Below are 22,680 nucleotides of genomic sequence, written 5' to 3' on the forward strand. Positions count from 1 at the left end.
TCTTTGTCTCGGAATGAGATTACTTGGTTTTGTCCTGGCTCTGGCCGGAGTCCTAGCTGGGAGGGAAACAGTCAAATGCATAGTTATTGTTTTGGGAGATGATATTTTTTTCCTTGTAAATCATCTCTCTGTTATGTATTATTATTTTTATTTTGAATGTATAATGTAAGCATTTGAGTGTGTTCCTCTTTGTTGGATTTTGTGCTTGTGTCTGGATGAGACTTGTAGGTGATTTCAAACTAAGTACATTGGTGGTATGCTCTTGGAATCTACATCTGATCCCTTTTTGTTCTCAGTTCCCCTTTGTCTTACTTTTTCTTGGGTGCTTTAATTGTAATTCTAGAACTTTTTACTATCCCATTTTCTTCCTTTTTACTGGCGCTGATATAACCTAAATGTGTTGCAAGCACCGTAAAACCCTTAAAAACAAACAATGGCGCATCTATACTGGAATACTGTCTATTCTATTCCTTCTTTCTTCGAAAAAGACCATTTGTTTGAACGAACATGCCATCGGATTATGATCTAACACAAATTACATCACTAACAAGTCAAAGCAATACACACAAATTCACCTTTAGATTTACATGTGCAATAGACTCCAATCACAGAAGTCCGCCATTCTAAACTTTTTCATTAAGAAGTGAAAATTCACACATATCTCATTCGTCCTTGGTGTTTCATTCATCATGTTTTATTGATAAAGGGGAAACCCAAAACGTCCACAGTATCTGTCTTCTTCTAATAAATTGAAGCTTATACTACAATACTTATCTTTAGTTTTTAAGAAGTGAAAAGGAAATTGGATTATTCGGAACTGCAATAATTGTGCTAGACATTTGGTTAATTGGAGTCAACTGTTATTCTTGTTAATGTAAAATCTTGAATTGAAATGATATCATATGGAAAAAGGTTAGAAATAGACTCTCAATTTTACAGCACATAGACAGTCATAAACAAGTTGTTAAATCATAAAATTGGAACACTCACATGTAACTTATCATCTCTTTCTTTAACAGTGCACTGACTGGAAAAAAAAAAAACACCCGCTTATCCTGCAAAATTTTTTGAATTAGTAAACTTTAATAATGATTTGATTCCATCCCAGTTAGTTGAGCCTATATTTCTGATGTCAATGAGATGAAAGGTTTTTGAAAATGTAATAGTTCTGATTTTAATTTCCTCAGTGACGATATCATTACCAATTGATTTGAAATACCTTAAAATCATATTGTCAATTTATTATAGAGCAGTATTTTTCTTCTATGATTTAAAAATAATCACAGCATTTTTAAAGTCCAAAACTTCATTCAAAGTTTTAATAAATGAGAATTTGGTTAAATATTTAATTTCGTGGAATGAATTGTTCTGCCATTTTCACAGCAATACAGATAGGACATTTATCGATTGATATGCAATCTATTTCTTATTTTTTAATGACATCTGTATCATGTCAACCTTGGCACTGACCCCTTCCCATGATAATGCCACTCCTTCCCCCTCATCAATGATCAGCCTAATGAATATGAATCTCTGCTTGTGCACCAAATTAGTAATTATATTGTTGAAAAGATGACTCAAGAATGGTATAACAATTCCTCTATATTTTTTTTCCGTTTTTGCTTATTGAAATTACCCAGTATTTGGGCTATATACCATTCTCATCTCTTAATCTTTCTCATACTGTGCTTTTGTTATTTGATGAATTTACTACCATTAGTCAAAATATGTGTGGGACATTTATATTTTATATAGGCTATATTTTTAATGTTTTATAACCTTGGACTCCAACCCGATTTATGATTATTTTTCTTACTTATTTTATTTATTTATTTGTACATTGACTCTCTCTCTCTCTCTCTCTCTCTCTCTCTCTCTTTCAAGGTGCTGAGCTGAATAAGCGTATCAAGCAAGTGAGGGATCAAGTTCTGACAGACAGCAAGTTTAATGCTTTGACAGTCTTTCAATTGCTGTTGAATATCGCTCAGTTTGAGTTCAAATTGAAGGAGGTGATCTTCTGTTCTGTTTAAGCTTTTATGTTTTTGGATTTTTGGGGGCTCTTGTTTTAGTTCTTCTTATTTTTTGCCTTCTTTTATTACTCACCAGATTTGCTTCTTAGATTATGAAATATTGTTTTTTTTTTTAAATGCGAAGATTTTTAGTGCTCAGAAGTTGTGTAAAATCCTTTTTTAACTTTAATTAAAACAGTTCAATACATTTCTTAAATGTGTACATAAATGGCGCAGATCTATAAATTCTTATACAGTAGAACATGAAAGTAACGTACTCGGAAATAGCGAGAACTCGGAAATAGCGAGTAAAATCTAAATCCCTGTTTTTTTCTCTTATTTGAGTCAATAAAATTAGCATGCAAGTAGCGAGTATGAAAAAGAGGTCAACTCGGAAATAACGAGCATTTCCTGCCCCAGCCTAGGACTTCGAACGAAGTAAAGCAAAACAACAGACAAGGGCGATTTAAATATTTTTAGCCTAGCTTCTTTTCTTTTCTTATTTTTCGTTACGAGTTATATTACATAGTAGCCTAGTCTAGAGGACATAGTAGGCGAAACAGATTTGGGTGGGGGTTGGGTGTGTGTGTTTGTGTGCGTGTGGGGGTCAATTATTCACCCAATGTGGTGACACGCGACGCGCGAGGTAAGCACTGGCAGCCAACATGTCAACATGCCTCACTTCGCAGCATCGGTCAGCGAGTCGCATTCGATCAGCGAGAGAGGGGAGCGTGGAACCATCATTTCAGTGGGTCAGTGATTGAGTGATGCGCTTGCTTACCTCATCAAACATGCCTAGTGCATACAAACACTCGCGCACACACATACACGAAATCTTGATGGAAATGGAAGGGGCGGATCAACTTCAACCTGTGGCCATCATTACGTAGTTAACGAAGGCCGTGTTCAACCCCGCCCTCACCCCACTTTATCCACACACAGTCATTTGCACGCACACGCGGCACACACGCACAAACACACACACACACACACACACACATTGTCTTTCCATATTTTTGTACGGCCGAGGGACCTTTCCTGGCAACTCGGGAATAGCGAGAACTCGGAAATAGCGAGTAATCACGAGTGGACCCGTCGAACTCGCTATTTCAGAGTTCTACTGTACTTGTCATCCTGTCTATGAATTAATTTTTTCATTATATGGATGCTAACAGATGTTCAAGAAAATGCTCAGTGAGAAAGAGGCTAAATGGGAACAGTATAAGAAAGAAGGATCTGAGAGAATTCAAGAATTAAGTGAAGTCTATTCTGGAACAAAACCACTTACCAGGGTGGAGAAAAATGGTAAGTCATGTCGAACTATTGGTCTAGATTTAATCTTGACTTTGTGAAATATTAATTACATCTGTGAATTTTATTGATGCTGGCCTGTAGCAAAGTGCTTATTGCCATATCTTCATTTGATCCAGTTAGCAAATCATAATTGGATGAATCAATGGCTATGTGGAAGTAATGCAAAATTTTGATGCAATGCAAATCAATCATTCGTGGTATTGCATGTAAGATGTTTCTCTACTGATTGGGATAAAATAAGGTTCGGACTTTAAAATCATATGAAAAATTATTTGACATTGTGACTAAGGTAGTAAAAGAAACATTTTATTCCTATATTCCTCAATCATTCTTTGCCTGCTAGAAATACTGGTGATAAATAATAAAAGATGTAAAATGTTTTAATTTCAAACATTTTGCTTGAAAAGGGAGGTAGTTAAAGAGTTATTTCGTCGAGACTTTAATTTTGCATGATTTTATTTTCTCAAATTCAAGCTCAAAATCATATTACAGGCCATCTTGACAAACTCATGCATATGTCACAGGGCATCTGTACACATTATGGTAAGAATTGATTTAAAGAATCATTATTTCTGTTTTCTCAAGACAATTTACAAGCCTGGTTTGCAGAAATGAGCAAACAGATCAACTCTCTTGGATATGATGACTCCACATCTGCTGGTCGTAAGATTGTACAACTTATTCAGGCCCTTGAAGAGGTGAATCGACTGTAGTTCTATTTACATGAACAGTTAAATAATATGCATTTTAAAACATCTTATGGTTCTGCTGAGATAAACAGTTGTGATGAGCTTTGCTTTATTTGAAAAGTACTAAAGACAAGAGCTGCAAATACATGGTAAATTTCAGTTGTTGATAACTTGGGTCAAATCAAGTATTTGGGTTCCCAAGCATTTGGCAAGTTCTTTAAAAGATAATAAAATGAAGAAAAAAATCCCAATCAAATTTTCCTCTGATTTTTACACAACCACAGCATTTTGAAAGTGGTATTACATGTATCAGTGGACAATCTATTTTCTTGTAGGAGACTGAAAGACGGAATAATTTTGCAACCAAACTTAACTTCTACCATGAATTTGTTATGAATCAACAACAAACACCAGATCTGTAATATTCCAACACAACACCATATTTATAGTATTCAAAACCAGGCTTATAGTATTCAAACATAGGATCTGTAGTATCCGACAACTGACAGCAGGAGGTCATGAGATAGGGGAGGTCAGTCTTTTCTCTTCAACATGTTAGATTGGTGTATGACATTCCATTAAGGAGACCAAAATGTTGTACCTACATAAAGTTTTCTTAAGGTTTAATGGCACTTATTAACGATTGTTATAGCCTAGACTCTTTTTATGTCATTTAGATAAATAAATAATTTAGAAAATAATAGAATCTTTTGTACTATTGCTCCCCTCAAATGTAAAATTATATTGTCTTATATTTACTCAAATAATTCCGGCAACCAAATGCCAAATACAAAATACTGGATGTGTATTAGAAAAATGTAAAAAAAATATCATCCCTGTAAGAAGCAGAAGATTATCATCATTTCATTAGGCTACAAGTTGCGTTTCAGTTTCAATTGTAGTATAAAATAAAGAATGTTTGACCAGGATCTGCTAAGATCTTGTGCTCCCAACTGGGTGCTTAGTGATTGAATACCAAAATTGACATTGGCATCTAAATAAGGACAATGGTCAAGCTGTCGGGGATCAGCAAAGTGAAGAAAATAAGTCAGTCACAACTACACAACTTTTTGTCACAATCTCAATATCCTGCACCACACATACCCAAATTTAATACCAGCCTTTTTCTTTTCTTTTCTTTTCCTTTTTATTTTTAATGGCAACTATTATGGATTGATGTAGTTATGCTGGGTATTTTTTAAAATATGTATTATATTTGTATTTATAAATTAATTGGACAATGAAAAGCAAATGTGACAATCTCATTTCATGCCTTTTTCACCCAGTAACAGGTTGCATGTTCCCTTGTTACAAAAATAAATAAGACTGCTGTTAAAAATGCAAATCTTAATGACAGTAAAAAAAAAAAGAAAGTTACATAATATATCTGTTACGGGTATGGAGGGTTCAAGACAACCTCATTGTCATAAGACTAAAGAGACAAACGCAGCCCGTAACATAAAAGGACTTGGTAATAAGATGGCTCAAGGCTCACAATATTAAAATGTGGTGAGCCAAGATAGAGAGAAAGAGAGAGAGAAAGAGAGAGTAATCTAGATGGCTCGACTTCCATAAGTGAGCCAACATATGAATAAGGAGTAGATTTGAAGGACGAACGAGGTAATTTCTAAACAAGGGGAATAAAACAAACGGTGTTAAAACAAATATAACATGTAACAAAAAGATACATACAGTAGCTGGATGACATACTTAACAAACATTCATAACTCAAGGCAGATTAAATGGACATTTTAATTCATTGCAAAACAGCCGGTTGTATTAATCTCCAGCAACTGACACGTCCACACTTTCACAACACTAAACATGAACAACTAATCTAAAATCAACCCAAATCTAGTCTGTGCATTAGGCAAGTGACCGAAGGTTTGAGACAACTCTTAATAGAGAGACCATAACAATGTTGCTGGTTGGTTTAAATCATCAAATTATGGAATCTAAACTTTGATATCATTATCTTTGCTACTTTTGTGGCTTTTATCTCTAGTTCATTTCCATCCATCCATCCGTCCATCCATCTTATTGTCTATTTTTTAGTCTGTTTATACATCACCTAAATGTTTTCATATGGAATTGATAAAAATTGAGAGGACTTCAGTTAATTCTCTTTTAAATCTTCAGGTCCAAGAATTTCATCAACTGGAGAGTAACCTCCAAGTGAAACAATTCCTGGCTGATACCAGGCAATACCTACACCAGATGATTAGGACCATCAACATCAAGGAAGAGGTCCTCATTACCATTCAGATTGTAGCAGATTTATCATACGCATGGCAGATTATGGACAGGTGTGCATATGGTGTAGTCATATTTTATGTTTTGAAGAAAGTTAAATAAAATAGATTCAATAAAAAACAGCCTACATCTGATGGAGCGGTTCAGTCTCAATGCTTTCTACAGCCAGCAACAAAAACAATATTGAACAGTGATAAGCAAAGAACCTCCTTCCATTAATTGGCTGATACTTTTACAAACCTTTGCTCTGTCTTGACTTAACAAAGTATAAACAAGGAAGGTTTAGTCCAAAAGCATTTCTTGTTTCATATTTTCTTTGTTATTTCAACTATATTGTTCATTTGTTTTATTAATATTGGTAGCTGCAGACAATCAAGTACTAGTTTTATAACTAACGTTATTGACTTAAGTGTTTGCACTGAAGTTCCATAACTCTCTTATGACACTTAAATGTGCTCTATTTTTATACTATAGTGTATAATATACACAAAACACACAGACACACATATACACGCAAAGAGACAGGCAAACAAAACCAAACAAACACACATATACATCCACACAAAAGTTACATAAATGCAAAAAACTCTGTCACACACGTATTCAAAAAATGGCAGTCGTTGTTTGTTGTTGCTTATATTTCATATTAATATAAAAGATGATCTAGTCCTTTTAAAGTTTTTGTCTTTGTTTCAACAGTTACACAGATTACATGCAACAGGGCATCAAAAAGGATCCAACTTTAGTCATTAAGCTTAGAGCAACTTTTCTAAAGGTGATTTATCTTTCTTGTATTTTTTTGTGCAAATTTAATGCTATATAACTATCTTTCAATTTATTCAAAGATTTATTCTCTTATTTAAAAATTCATGCAATGTCTGCTCTGTTTGTAGAATTTTTAAGATCAAGGTTCTTTATCTTATGACCAATTAACTTACTATCTTTCTGTGTTTTCATGCCTGTTAATGTCAAAATGAAATGTCATTGTTGTAGATGGGATCTGCTTTGGATCTCCCTTTGATGAGAATTAATCAGGCAAACAGTCAGGATTTGATGAGTGTGTCCCAGTATTACTCTAGTGAGTTGGTTGGATACGTCAGGAAAGTACTTCAGGTGAGTCCTTTGTCATTTTTAAAGAACTCATATACAAGAGGCACAATTTTACATGCAGAGACATGTATTACCCCAATTAGCCACACCACATAGATAAATGAATCTTATTTTTTTTGTTTTAATGTATTTTGACATTATAGCTATGTTTATGCTTTGTCTACCATGCATCGCACTGTATTGATCAATGACTCTTCCAAGATTTTCATACCATAATAATGCTTTTGCTCAGTATATCTTACCCATTTTGTCTCGTGAAATTTACTAGCCAACACCTCCATATCCAGCCTCGTACATATAAGTACATTCCCTACAAAATTGAAGTGTATATGACACCTGAGACTATGATTTTCTATTCCCACTTCTGTCCTGGTCATTTTTAAACGTTGTATCCAGGGGAGAAGCAAGTGAACGATGTTTCCAGCGGTATGCTTGATAGAATATATGTGGTTGATAGGGAATTTGAAAAAAGAAAAAATAGCCCTTCATAGCCATAAGACCCATGGGGATGGAGTTAATTCTACTGTCTTAAGTGGTAAATGAACAATAGCAATTGCTTTCTATTAAAGCAATACAGTGCAACTTTTGGATAACGACATCGCCCAGGACAGGAAAATTATGTCATTATCTAGGGGTGTCGTTATTCCAGGGTTTTCAAGATGGCAGAAAAAGGGGACATGGTGAGACCTGTTAATACCTGCCAGTGCATTGCACGGACCAGTGCCTGATAGAAGATATGTCCCACCAACGTTAGATGGTGTATTTCTCATGTTTACAAAGGTAATCCAGTTAGGCTTTCACTCTCCAATGTGTATTGTCATTGTTTTGATCTTAAGCTGTGCTTGAACGCCATTTAACAAAACTAAGAATAAATCCAAAGTACCAATATGATAATACCGCACAAGAACACAGCTGCACACATCTAGTTTTGATTGTAATTAAAATCCATGCAATACCCCTGATGAGTTTTGAATTCCGAAAAATTTATTTAAGTGCACCAAAATTTACAAGCACTTAAAATTAGTCGATCCGCATCTTGTGATATTAAAAAGAAACAAAAACAACTAGGTATTACCACAATAATATCAAATTTGGACTGATGTTTAGAAAAACAACTGTTTTTCAAATGAAAATAATAAAGTGAAAGAGCTGTTATTGTTTTCCCGGCTATTCAAAAATAATTTTAGACCATAAATTTCCACAATAGCCCCCATTGGACCAGCATTGGCTGATATCAGTTAACCTCCACCAACCTCAGACAGGTTGCTAACATGGAAGGTTAATGGACCCTTGAGAGCTCCATCCACTGATAAACTTCTATTGCGATGGTTCCACATGAACCACTGATTCCATGCAGTGTTGGAAACATAGGTTTTGATTGGTCGGTAACAAAGCGATCTCATTGAGAGGAGGCAAAAAAAAAGCATTTTTTATTGGTTAAGAATCAGAAATGACGATGTTCTGGTATCAAGCATTGGTATCAGCTGACGATTATTATGTTGCTAAACAAGGACTTTCCTAAAATGTATGTCGCTATTTTGGGTTTTTTATTACTTATAACATACATCAAAATTATCATGACCAGAGGCCAAAGTCGCTATCCAGGGGTTGTCGTTATTCAGAGGTGTTGTTATCCTGAGGTTGCACTGTAAATTATTGGTTGGGACACTAATCTACTGCATCTCACTTTCTACCCAGCTGTTCAATCACTGTTGCCTTAAAAAGGAGGAGATGGGGGAGGATAGAAAAAAAAATCTCGATAGCAATAGGGATTATCTCTTTGCTTGTAAGGTGTCTTTTACCACTGAGCTATTGGAGCCCCTGGCTAAATGGGTTAATACAATATATTGTTTTCTTGCAATGACAAGCTGAGGTGAATAACAATTGAGTAAATATGACAATATTTTTTTTTTAAATTTAATTTGGCCAGCTTGAATACCAGTACATAAAGCAAATAATCAAGAATACATCTTGCTCTTAATATGGTTTGGCTCAATACAGCTTTCTAAGGGGATTGATGTATTTTAAAACCGTGTACTTGAGTAAAAACCAAAACAAGTAAGCAATATATAGATTATAATTCATAAAATTAAGCTGTGGATTATTTTATTATGGCTCATCAAATACGATACCTACTTATTTTGCTAAAAAAATAATCCATTACAATGTTGCTTATCATAGATTTGATATTCTAATATTGCATTCCTGACTTGACAATTAAATAAAGGAACTAATCATTCAAGAGAGCACGAGTCCATGATAGTATTCTGTTGTTGTTTTTTGCCAGATCATTCCTCAGACAATGTTCAGTCTCTTGGCCAAGATCATCCGCCTTCTAACCACATCAATCAGGGAAGTCCCTACCAGGCTGGAGAAGGAAAAGATGAAGGAATATGCACAGCTGGATGAAAGATATGAGGCAATAATGAAAGCTCATTTAATTTCTTTTATAAAATCTTGTTTTTTAACACTGAACAAGAATAGTCTGTGATTTAATACTTATGTAATTAGAAACATGAATTATGTGATTTTAAAATTTAATGGAGCTCTCTAATCACTGAAAAAGCTCAAAAGTGATTGATTTTACCTTATGATCTTTACTTTATCTTCCCATGTCTTTGGTTCCCAAAGTTATATATAGTCAACTGTAATGCAAAAACTTTCACTCAAATCTTGAATACTCACCAGGTTGCAAGACTCACACACGCCATCTCAGTTTTCACTGAGGGAATTCTTATGATGAAGACAACATTAGTAGGCATCATCAAGGTTAATTCATTTTTTTTTAAATGTGCGTGTTGTTTACGGTGAAGTTTGTTGTTGATGTGATGAGGATTAAATCGATGGATAGACAATATATAAATGCTTAATTAATTTCGTTCTTTGACAATGATTATATTGATAAATATTATTATGATTATGTCAGTGTATGGTTATGATATTAAAAATGCACAAAAGTTTTACTTGTTTGTAGATGCTGCGTTGTTACATATGGTTAAATGGTGAAGCCCAAGAATGTGGTTCCTTTTTGTGTAGTTAAGATAATATGTAATATGTGTGCAGCAATAATAATGATAATAAAAATGATGATACATTCCATGCCACCTTTAAGCACATTCATCAGGTGGAGGCTTAATGTCAAAGCGTACTTGGGTTTGAAGTAGACATCCAAATATTTTCATGAATTAAATTTCAAGTCATTTCCCTTAGTTAGTCATGATCGCACAACACCACGCTATGTTGCTCCATCATTACCCGTTGTTGTGATGTTTGTTTTGTTTTTGTTTAGTTCGGTTTTGTCTTTTTTCTTTAATTCTATTTTTATTATAATTCGTCTGGTAAAAATGGAATAAAAAACTCTCATTTGGAAAAAAAACATGAAGTAATTTGTCATAGTGGAGAATGTTGGTGTTAAGGAGGAGGATCAGTCTTATTTTGGTGAAAATAATTCAGCAATTGGGCTCTGATTGTGGCCAGTGTTTAGGCATAATTGTATGTAACAGTGTTACTAACACCTTCCCTTCTTTGCTTGTTGTATACCTGTGTGTAACCTGTAAGTCAGTGAGTGTGCGTGTATATTTGTCTGAGTGTGTTTGTGTGTGTGTGTGTGTATGTGTGTGTGTGTGTGTTCATGTGCATATGTCCGCTTTTCTCTCTACCCTTCACTCTCCTTCTTTCCATTTCTCTTTCTCAGACTCACAACTATGATGACTCATTTGTTCAAAGTGAATGGATAACAATAGTTAACAATCAGAACAAATACAGTTTTGTAGTAAAACGTGCCTGAAGCCAGAGCTACCATGCTGTAAGGCATGTAGTTTATATAGCAAAATTTGGTAAAGGCAATTAGCATGCTTGGACCCGAAATGTGCCTAATGACGAGTGCTTAAAGACGGGATAGTCTGTAATGATATTGATGATGATGATTATAAAGATAATAATAATATGAATAATAATAATATTAATAATAATAATAATAAATAATAATAATAATAATAATAATAATAATAATAATAATAATAATAATAATAATAATAATAATAATAATAATAATAATAATAATAATAATAAAAATAATGATAATAAAAATAATAATAATAAAATAATAATAATAAAAATAATAATAATGATAATAATAATAATAATAATAATAATAATAATAATAATAATAATAATATAATAATAATAATAATAATAATAATAATAATAATAATAATTAATAATAATAATAATAATAATAATAATAGTAATAATAATAATAATATTCATAATAATAATCATCATCATCATCATAATAATGATCATCATGATGTATAATAATAATAATAATAATAATAATAATAATAATAATAATAATAATATAATGATGGTGATGATATTGATATTTATTATTATTATTATTATTATTTTATTATATTTTTTATTTATTATTATATTATTCATTTATTATTTGTTATTGTTATTATTAATTATTATATATTATTATTATTATTATTATTATTATTATTATTATTATTATTATTATTATTATTATTATTAATTAATTAATTAATGGTTTGATTTACTATTTGATAACTAGATTGACCCGAAGCAATTGTTAGAGGATGGCATTCGTAAAGAACTGGTCATGCAAGTATCAGTAGCTTTACATCAAGGACTCATTTTCAATACAAAAACAAAGGTAAAGCTTGAAATATTTTCTAAATTGTAACCATGATACTTCTTTCTTTATTTAATTTTATAAGTCAGTCCAAAATGACACCCATTTAAATGGAAATCCGATAAACCGGGGGCCATGGGACCAGCAAAAAATCCTCATTTTATCAGAGACACAATATATCCATGCCTCATCCATTATCACTTCCATCCCTTTCGCCACCCCCCTACATCCTTATCCCCTTTTACCTCTTAACCCCTCACTTCAGAACTATACTACTTTCTTCAAAACAAAAGGCGAGTTTTAACAATGCAATTGTTAAATTCTACCATACTTCATGCCTTTGCTTGACACCAATGCTTACCAAGACCCATCCCAAATTTGTTGATAAAGGGGAAACCTCAAACGTCCACATTATCTGTCTTCATTCGTCAAATCAAAGCATCTATTTGAGTTCCTTTTGTTATTTATTTCTTCGAGTTTCATTAACATTTTCAACAGCAACATTTTCATTAACAAGACATGGAAGTGAATGCATATTTGAAATGAAATGTGGGATGGCGTTGTCCACAGTCTGATTGATATCATTCATATTTAGCTTCCATTTAACCTCAGTATGCTTCCAGCTATTGTTATGACATTTTGGATGGAAAAATCTTTGCTTATTATTTCGGATTCATTTATTTTATTTATTTTTAATCCAAAAGTTAGCTGGGTGAGAATCTCAAAGACATTCGTATCTTATAGATAAAACCGTCATCGACTGTAATGGAAATCACAAGCCATCCCTGTCATATATTTTCCATTTTGAGCAGTAATTTCATGAAGAAGATGAAGGCCATATAAAAATCCCTCTCAAATCATATTGATTTCATGAATAAGTTGGGCTAAAATATCCAGTTATTTTTAAAAATATCAAAATATAAATAATTCACCTTTTTGCTGCATCGACCTCAAAGAGAATATATCATATATATTATGTACAGAGGCATTACTTATTGCTTTTTCAGGTTTGCTCAAGTGCTAGAAAAATAAAACCTTTATGATCAAAGCAAATGTGTGGGAAACGTTTTCAGTCTTTTTTGAGGAGCATGAAATTTTGTGACTCATAAAATTGACTGAAGTTCTTTTCATGTATATTTCAATTTTTTAAAACATTTTCCCCCTTCCCTATTTACTTTATATCTGGCCATATCAAACCTTAAATGTTCCATATGAATGTTAATTTAAAAAACAACTTATCATACCATTCTCTCTATTTTCATCCCTTTGAAAGGTTAGTGAGTTACTTCCACGTCTGGAAATGCTAGGCAAGCAGATGGATGGGTTCAGGAGGTCCTTTGAATATATTCAGGACTATGTCAATATTTACGGCCTTAAGATTTGGCAAGAAGAAGTTTCACGAATCATCAACTACAATGTGGAGCAGGAATGTAATAGCTTCCTGAGAACAAAGGTCAGTTGATTTGTGATATTTTTATCGTAGTGTTTTTATGCACCTCCATTGATGGTGTATCTTAACGGATCATTTTTATACACTTCCGTCACGCATGCGCATCCCACCCAATTTCATCAGCGAAAGTTATATTGTGACATCTGTAGGATGTTTTTGTTAATAAATTTATATAAAAATAATCATAATTTTAAAAATCGAAGTATAAAACCAGAAAATAGAAGTTGCATTGAAGGTGAAATAATGTTTTAGAAAGACCTTTTTAAATGTGATGGACAGTCAGGTGACTCCGTAGCGCAGTGGACAAGCTGTCAGACTCTAACCTTGAAAGTACCGGGTTCGATTCCCATTGTAGACATAGTTTTTTTTTTTTTAATTTACTTTATTTTTGTTTGCTTTTTTTCATTTTTTTTTTTCAAAAACATTTTATCATGTTTTTAAAATAACTTCGATGTTAATTTTCTAAAATTATTTATTTATTTGAGATCAGTATTTGTGTGCCATGTTTCTTTTCACTTTTGACTTTTTAAATTATTGTTATTATTATTATTCTTTAATTTATTATCATTGTATAAACTTACATCGGTAATCTGTAATCAGCGTGCTAAACTACAATCTAAAACTATTTAAACCTCATGGACGTATGCAGCAACATTTTCATTAATTTACCATCACCGCCAACGGAGGTGCATAAAAACGGTGTGTTTTTGTACACCTCCAATGGAGGTGCATAAAAATGGTGCGTTTTTGTACACCTCCAACGGAGGTGCATAAAAACGCCACCTATTTTTATTGTTGTCGTTATATTTGTGCTTTTGTTACTACTGCTGTTGTTAATGTTAGTTCATTTTGTCATTTTCACCTGTATTTTGATTGATAAGAATAGATCTCTACCAATTCATGAGCATCCAACCTCTCTGCTTCCCTCCCCCCCCCCCCCCCCCCCCAAACAAAAAATCACAAGAATACTTTTTTAGCTCCATTAGCCTTATGCTTTTAGCACTCATATATATATTATATTGATATTAAACAATATGCTTTTATTTGGGGTCCCAATATTTCAGTTGCTAGATCATTTCATTCATAAGCAAAGGGTTCAATATCTATCCAGGATACAGATAAGATTTATTTTGGTAATTTGGGGTAGCTGGACCTCTTAGATCTGACTAATGTCATTATATATCCAAATGGTAGCAGGCAATTTCAACTGTCAGTTTAAAAACTATAGAAACTGAAATATACTCTGGATCCAGTGGCCTAATGGCTCTGAAGGACTGTTTGTGTACTCTGTCTTGAATTTCTTCCATTTCACAGGTCCAAGACTGGGAAAGCATCTACCAATCAACTGCTATTCCCATCCCAAGGTTTGCTGCAGTTGATGCCAGTGTTAATTTCATCGGAAGACTGGTCAGAGAAATTCTACGCATCACAGATCCCAAGTACGGTTTATTCAAGCATTCTAAGCAGTAAATCATGTCACTTACTCACAATATTTTCATTTCTTTTATGAACTACTCACTCAAATTTGAGGAAAGTAGCAGGGAAAAAGATAATGCATGATTTCAGGCTCATTCATTTCTTTTTTCTTTTCATTAAATTAAAAGAGACAAATTAGAAATAGATTAAAGTATTTTGTGCATCATAAATATATAGCAGATATACAATCAATGAGTGGCTTTTTAATATGGTTTTTTATTTCATGAGTTTTATGTTAATACCTGTATTGATTTGAGTTTTAATGTAACGAGTGAAATTTTAAAAAATGTAATAAAAGACACACATTTTGTGCTTTATCCCATATCACAAACTTTTTAAAGCTAGAATTTGTAGATTAAAAATGAAGATTTACATTTTTATGTTATCACCATTGTTGACATTGTTGCTGCTCCCCCCCCCCCTCCCGCTTCCACAAAGTAATAAAATTCAACGTTCATCACAATGATTAAATAAATAAGGCCATTCTAAAAAGTAAAATTTGCATTGTCTTTTAAATTTAACCAAAATAAATAAAGAAAAAATAATTTACGAAAATAAACCAAAAGAAAATATTGCCCAGACAAAGATGAGATTGAATACCTAAAATCTGAAAGAAATTTTTTTTGGTCATGACAGGGAGTCAAACCACAGAGTCTGAAATGACGATCAGAGTGTGCTGACCATTGAGCTAATGGAACCAGTGACAGTTAAACGCAAATTTATATTTATAAAAAAGGGCTTACCAATTGAAGCTAATTATCAAGAGTTCTTGTTCTTGTATTTACAGTCTTAACATTTTGAATTGGAATCTCCGAAAGCGTCTATCCATGTCAATATTTTGAATTTAGATCAAGATAAACATTGGTTTACTTTCGTTTTATGATTTTCATAGGGACTATAGATTCTATAAACAAGTGTGATAGGGCCACTTTCATTGTCTTCAATTATTTTAAAATACATATAATAAATAATACAATAATGAATAATGTCAACTTACTGATCTGTACCTTCACTAGAATGAGAATCTCTTCACCATCAAGTCATCAAGCCGGACACACATTTATTTACAATCCATTGTGATTTTGAAATCTCAATAGTGATAATGATTATCTTTAAGAATGCAGTTTTATTTAACAACATTCAGGTGAAAAAAAAGAGAATGCAATGTGGTATTTTATTGTCCTACACATTTGTCCAAGTCAAAGGTTTTTCTTTGAAAAAATAAACATTGGAATTTCTAAAAATAGGATTTTGAGAACCTTGTTATTTTGCCTTTTTATCCAATCGCCAAGTGTAAAAAATAGCTTATTCATATTTCTTTTGTTTATGTTATTTCACGATTGAAATATAATATTTATTCCACACCTATTTTTTCTCCTTGTCTCACTAAGTGTAGGTACCACAAGAGACAATTTATAAATATTTTAAAATGGGTTTTTCTTACTATATCCATAAAGCACTCTGATAGTCATTGAGAACACTTTTTAAAATATAAAAATCCATACATAAATATGAAAATGAGAGCAAATTCATTTTTCTAGAACTTAGAAATTGTTTGCTTGCCAATTGATGTAAGAAAATGTCCCAACTTTGACGTCATTTAACTAAACATCAAAAAGATTTATCATATTTGTGAAACACATTTTTAAAGCACAGTGACTAGATAACAAGATTTGAACCAGACACAAATTTTTTCATAAATCTACAGTCTGTTGAAATTCCCGCAAAATTCTCACGAAATTAAATTTTTTAGCCTCCAGCATGATGAGCATATTCCATAGACGAAATGAACATAATGATCATACCAAATGACATGTCAATCATGTCAACGGGTAGAGAGTACTCCAGGGTAGAGGTCCGTTTTCTTCAAATGGTCTTTGCAAAATAAAGAATTGAACATCAGGAAACACGCAATTTTGCGCATTGGCAGAAAAATAGCTATAATTACAAGTAAAATGCATAAAAGATTAACTATCTCGCGAAATAATGCAGATAGAAGAAAATATCACACTTTTTAGGAAACCTGACCTGTTGAATTAAAAAATCATCTTAACTTTTTTATAAAGTCAATATTTCCTTTTAAAAATTCAACATGAAACCATGAATGATAAGCACAATTTTTGAACCAGCAGCATAAGGTTATTAATCAACCTCTTAAGAAACTCATTTCATCCCAAGACATCATGGTTTTACTTCCGCAACTTGTGGCCTCAACCCTCTACCACAATATAGTCGTTTAGTGTCTTAATGTCAATGATGCGTGACTGTATCCTGTTTCTATGTTAATGAACGAACAGTATAACTGTTTGCTACCTTTTAGATAGGATGCTGGTCTGAAATAAAGTACTTTCCACCACACACATCCTAAAGACCTAGACACCCAATTATTTTTGATTTCCCTTTGCTTGAGAGGCAAGTATTGTACAAACTGAGGAGTCGCACATCTGACCAAAAAAAACAAACAAACAATACAACACAAACAAAAAAACCCAAAAAAATACACCTCACACTGCATGGCATTTTCCCCTCTGAGCGGTATTAAAGTGCTAGGTCAACTCAACCGCATTAGTGAGGTCAGCCCATGGGTGGAACTGGTAGCGGTCAGGGGGAATCTGTGATGCCGCTGATGGTAATTAATTGCTGCAATATTTCATGGTATTGCTCAGTTGCTAGCATGATTATGAAAATTGTTCCCTCACCACAAGCAAAGCAAGGGTTTCTTTCATCATATGCCATGGTTGATAATAATGTATCCTCTTAAGGCTGCAAATAAGAGAGGTGTCAATTCAGTGGTTTTTGAGCTATCAATAAAATTCATTTGTTGTAATTTGCATATTGATAATTTAATTCACAACAGCAGAAAATGATTGAAACAAGCATCATTGTAAAATAAAATTGATGGTCTTGACACATGCCAAGTTTTGTTGTCCGGGCAGTAAAATCTTAAAAGATATGAATTTTTTATTATAAAATTCTTATTTGGCATGACTTGGTGAGATCCTCATTTCTCTCCCACAGTATTCCATGTCATGAATTATGTCCAAATATCAGTTTAGGAATGAAATATAAACCATTAGACGAAAATGTTATTAATCTTATTTTTTTAAAGCATTTAACTGATTTAAATATTTAGTTTTGGGCACATTTGAAAGTCAACTTTTCAATGGCTTGATGACTGTTTCTATACTCTAATCCCTTACGATTCAAGTCAAAATTTGATTTTTTTATGAATGTTTGGCATTATTGTTAGAAGATATATACTGCTTTTGTGTGGTTGTCTCAAGAAATTGCTGTCTTTATAGTGTCATATAGGTGTCAATGTTTAGATTCTTTGAAATCCATCTCAATTATTCATATTTTTGCACGTTGAATAAGTAATATAATGTAAGTTCAAGTTCTGCTTTTGTGCACAAGTGACTGTGTTAATTTTTTATAGACTGAATCGTCCAGATATATATGGCAGTGATTTCCCATAAATTAAATGATTTGGTATGCCTGTAGTGTTATACTAATTTGACTCTGATTGGGGTTTATTTAAGCTGTTCCATCATTATAATATACCCACTTACCTACCCGAGTTATCATTGAAATAACAATATATAATTGTGTTTATTCTTGTTTTAAACTATTTAAAACATAAATTATGATGGTACTTTAATAAAATATTCATGTGGTTTTCATGAACTTTATTATTTTTGTCAATAATTTGAGATCTCATTCTCATGGCAATTTGTGTGCTGTTACAAACTAGAGGTGTAAAAAATCAGATCACATTCAAAGAAAACAAGGATTTGTTGGGCTTTTTAAAAATGCGATACCTCGGCGATCAAACAACTCTCATTAGAACAAATTGGTACAAACAGATATAAGATGTTTGTCTTGGTTCAAATTTTATATCAATAATATGTCTTTTTTCCCGCTGCTGTAAAGTTTTAAAACGGCATTTTTCTACCTTTAATGCCCATTTAAAAATTTTTGAAGTGGTATAGGAATAAAGCTGAAACCTTCCTCTTTAAGAGGATACCAAAATCAGCTCTGTACATTTTTTGATGGCTGAGGTATTAATGGTTGAATAACCCGGTTTAAAAATAGTCATTTTCTCGACGCATGACGCAAGATATATAGTGGGGTTTTTTTGCCTAAAAATGCCATAAAAATTATGTGTATTGTGGTACCTACTAAGTGATATGGGATAAATGGTTTTATATAATTTCTGTTTTCAGGGCAACTGCTTACATTGATCAAATGAAAGCCTGGTATGATGCCAGAACGAAACAAGAGATTACGAACAGAACCCTATTTGAAAAGATTCATGTAGGTATATTCTTAACACTACTTAAAAATAATGTTATGTTAGGCATGGCTGCTCCCGTTTATCATAAAATGAGTATGTTATATTACCTATAGAATGTTAATCTTGGGCGAGGGTTCACAATCACAATCATTAAGGATTACATAGGTCAAAAGAGCTTCAAGAACATTGTTGTATGCAGACAAAAGCTAAAATCTATTGTTTCACAGAAAAAAATAATCTGATGTAGAGCAAAAAATATTGGGTTAAGGGTAACCTCAGTCAAATTCCGATAAGGTCTTATGGTTCCAAGGAAAGCCTCCATCATCATAATCATCTTCAATACTTACTGCTGCAACACGACTACATCATCATCATCACAACCACCACGACTACACCCACCACTGTCACATGATCATCTCCACTACCTCTACTACAACCACCAACACCACATCACTACCACCTCTACCATGACCGTCAGCACCTTCTCATCATTATTACCACAACTACAACCACCATTACATCATCATTAGTACTACTACTGCCCCAAACACCACCATGTCATCATCATAACACAAGTACTACAGTCACCACTATCACATCATCATCAGTGCCACTTCTACTACAACCACCATATACCACCACATCATCATCACTGCTAACTGGTAAATACTTAGTTTCACGTCTTTGAACATTTTCCAAAACAATGAGTCATTTTTAAAAAGGGGTCACCGATTGCAGTTTCCATATTCTAAAGTTGGTTGTATCACTGATTTTACAGAGTGAAGAACAGTTTTCTACTAACTTTTAAAAATGGTTAGATATAATGCCAGTGGTCTTTGGTATTTTTTTTTCAAGACATAAAAAAGGAAAAAGAAAATCTCATCTGACAACATTATGATATATGTAGAAGAACATAATACACTCATGGAATTGATGGTTGTAAAGGTGTTGATCTGAGTCTGGCTAGTCTGTCTGAATTGTCATTTCCTGGTATATTTGAATGTCCCGGTATCCACTGAAGAGATAAGTCTACTCTGTGTGTTGTAAGGAATTCACCTAGTTGAGATCTATTGAAGGTTGAAGAGAGTTTATCTAAATCCAGAGCTTGGAGAACCGATTTGGAGTCTGTGAAGATGACAGTGTTTTGAAGTTTTGAAGGGTTTAGCTGGAAAACAGAAGAGAGGTGTAGCAGTAAGGCTTCTATTGCAACTGCCTCTGCCTCATAGTTTAAGCAGGAACTTCTGCAAGAATTGTGGATTTTATCACAGGTTTTATCTGGGTATTCTACTACAAACCCATACCCCGCATTTTTAGTTCCTTTGTGGGCAGATCCATCTGTGTAAACATGTATCCAGTTGTCTGGGTATTCTTGTAGCACTTAAAGAACAAAATGAACATTTGAAACTAAATATAAAAAATGAGGAGTTAGAAGTAATAGATGAATTTAAATACCACGGAATGTAAATTGACAACTCTCTCACTTAAAAAAAACCAGATAGATTTTATTCATAAAAATGACCCTAGTGTATAACTCGCTTATAAGAAGTGTAATTTCCTGTTGTATTGCGATGTGGCATGGTAACTGTGGGGTGAAAGAGAAGAATAAAATTCAACATATAATAAATGTCGCTGGGAAAGTCGCGGGTTGTAATTTTTAAGAGCATCTGAACTCCATCAGAAAAGTATCCTCAGAATAGCAAATTCTATACTTACCCAACAATCCTACCCCCTACATCAGTTATTTAAGTTGTTATCATCAGGTACACGTTTTAAAGGTATAAAAACTAGAACTATCAGATACAAAAACTCTTTTAAAATTTTTTTTTTTAATGAAAGTTTGAATCGTCATTGCACCTCTCTCTCTCTCTCTCTCTCTCTCTCTCTCTCTCTCTCTCTCTCTCTCTCTCTCTCTCTCTCCCTCTCTCTTCCTCTCTTTATATATATATATTATATATATATATATATATATATATATATATGAGGGCTCTTTCAGAAATAACCGAAAAATGCCCATTGCTCAGCAACCAGTGGAGATTTTTTAAGTCTGTAAACGACATGATATTCCTTATTTCCTTACGGATATTCCAGAAATTATGAAGTGCATCATTTTGCACAATGAATTTCTAGACGATTTTAAAGATGGCAGCCCACCTTGAAACTTGGTCAGAGGAGGAAATCAGAGCTGTCATACGTTTTTTTGAACGCCAAAAGTCTGAATCCTACCGAAATTCATAAAGAACTTCAGAGTGTATATAGTGAGCATGTTATAAGCCGTACACAAGTCTATCACTGGTGTAATTTGTTTGAAGCCGGCCATTCCGACTTGACAGACAGGGAAGGGAGAGGGCGTTCGATAACTGCGACGTCAGAAGACAATGTGAAGCGAGTTGATGAGCTTATTCGTCAAGACAGGAGGTTGAAACTTCATGAAATCGCAAGCAGTCTTGAAATTTCGGAAACTTCTGCCCATAGAATTGTATTTGATGAACTTGGCTACAGAAAAGTCAGTGCAAGATGGGTTCCTAAGCAATTGACAGACAATCATAAAGAACAAAGATTGGACATTTGCAGGGAACTTTTGAGAAGAAGCAAGAGCTCACGCAGGGTTCACGGGCATACTGCCAACGCCGGCGGAGACTTTCTAGGGTACGATGTGACTTTTCTTGACAGCATAGTCACCGGTGATGAGACTTGGTTGCACCATTGCACCCCAGAAACAAAGCAAGATTCGATGACATGGAAACATCCATCCTCACCTGTCGCGAAGAAATTCGAAGTCATGCGGTCAGCAAAGAAAATAATGGGAACTGTTTTCTGGGACAGTCGTGGTGTTATTCTGTTCGAAACCTTACAACCTGGAGAAACAATCAATGCTGCAAGGTACTGCCAAACTCTTGACAAGCTTAGGGAGGCCATTCGCAGAAAGCGCCCAGGGCAGTTGACCAACGGGGTCATTTTGCAACATGACAACGCTACACCCCACACAGCACGAGTGACACAAGGTTGGCTAGAGAAATATGGATGGGAGATTTTGCCACACCGACCACACAGTCCAGACCTCGCACCATCTGATTATCACCTCTTTGGGCCACTGAAACGTGAGCTGGCAGGAAAGCGCTTTGATGTCGATGAAGAGCTTGTTGACCATGTGCGGAAATGGCTACAAAACCTTGACGGAAATTTCTTCCGAGAGGGTATCTATTCCATGGTGCGGCGTTGGCAGAAGTGTGTCGACAGACTTGGCTGTTACGTAGAGAAATGAAGGACGAGTCAAGGTATGAACATGTGCAAGAATTTTGTTGATAGCATAAAAAATGCAGATTTTACAGGCATTTTTCGGTTAATTATGAAAGAGCCCTCGTATATATATATATATATATATATATATAGATTAATGTTTGTCACCATGATGATATGACTTTTAG

General features: G+C 33.6%; 1 protein-coding gene across 2 annotated transcripts in view; it reads left to right on the forward strand.

The window, feature by feature from the left end:
* The window catches only part of LOC144978662 (WASH complex subunit 5-like), a 64,448-nt gene that overhangs the window by 21,468 nt on the left and 20,300 nt on the right, over nt 1–22,680 (forward strand). For both annotated transcript variants that reach the window (XM_078925001.1, XM_078924991.1), the window contains 12 exons: nt 1,885–2,009; nt 3,185–3,314; nt 3,909–4,021; nt 6,152–6,318; nt 6,965–7,040; nt 7,259–7,378; nt 9,663–9,794; nt 10,064–10,144; nt 11,955–12,056; nt 13,309–13,488; nt 14,800–14,924; nt 19,185–19,275. In XM_078925001.1, coding sequence (XP_078781127.1) covers nt 1,885–2,009; nt 3,185–3,314; nt 3,909–4,021; nt 6,152–6,318; nt 6,965–7,040; nt 7,259–7,378; nt 9,663–9,794; nt 10,064–10,144; nt 11,955–12,056; nt 13,309–13,488; nt 14,800–14,924; nt 19,185–19,275 — 1,442 coding nt within the window. The remainder of the gene's footprint in view (nt 1–1,884; nt 2,010–3,184; nt 3,315–3,908; nt 4,022–6,151; nt 6,319–6,964; nt 7,041–7,258; nt 7,379–9,662; nt 9,795–10,063; nt 10,145–11,954; nt 12,057–13,308; nt 13,489–14,799; nt 14,925–19,184; nt 19,276–22,680) is intronic.

This window comes from Berghia stephanieae, chromosome 1 (genome assembly GCF_034508935.2).
Source record: "Berghia stephanieae isolate SIO BIC M18660-M18661 chromosome 1, UCSD_Bste_1.3, whole genome shotgun sequence".
Taxonomy (NCBI): Eukaryota; Metazoa; Mollusca; class Gastropoda; order Nudibranchia; family Aeolidiidae; genus Berghia; species Berghia stephanieae.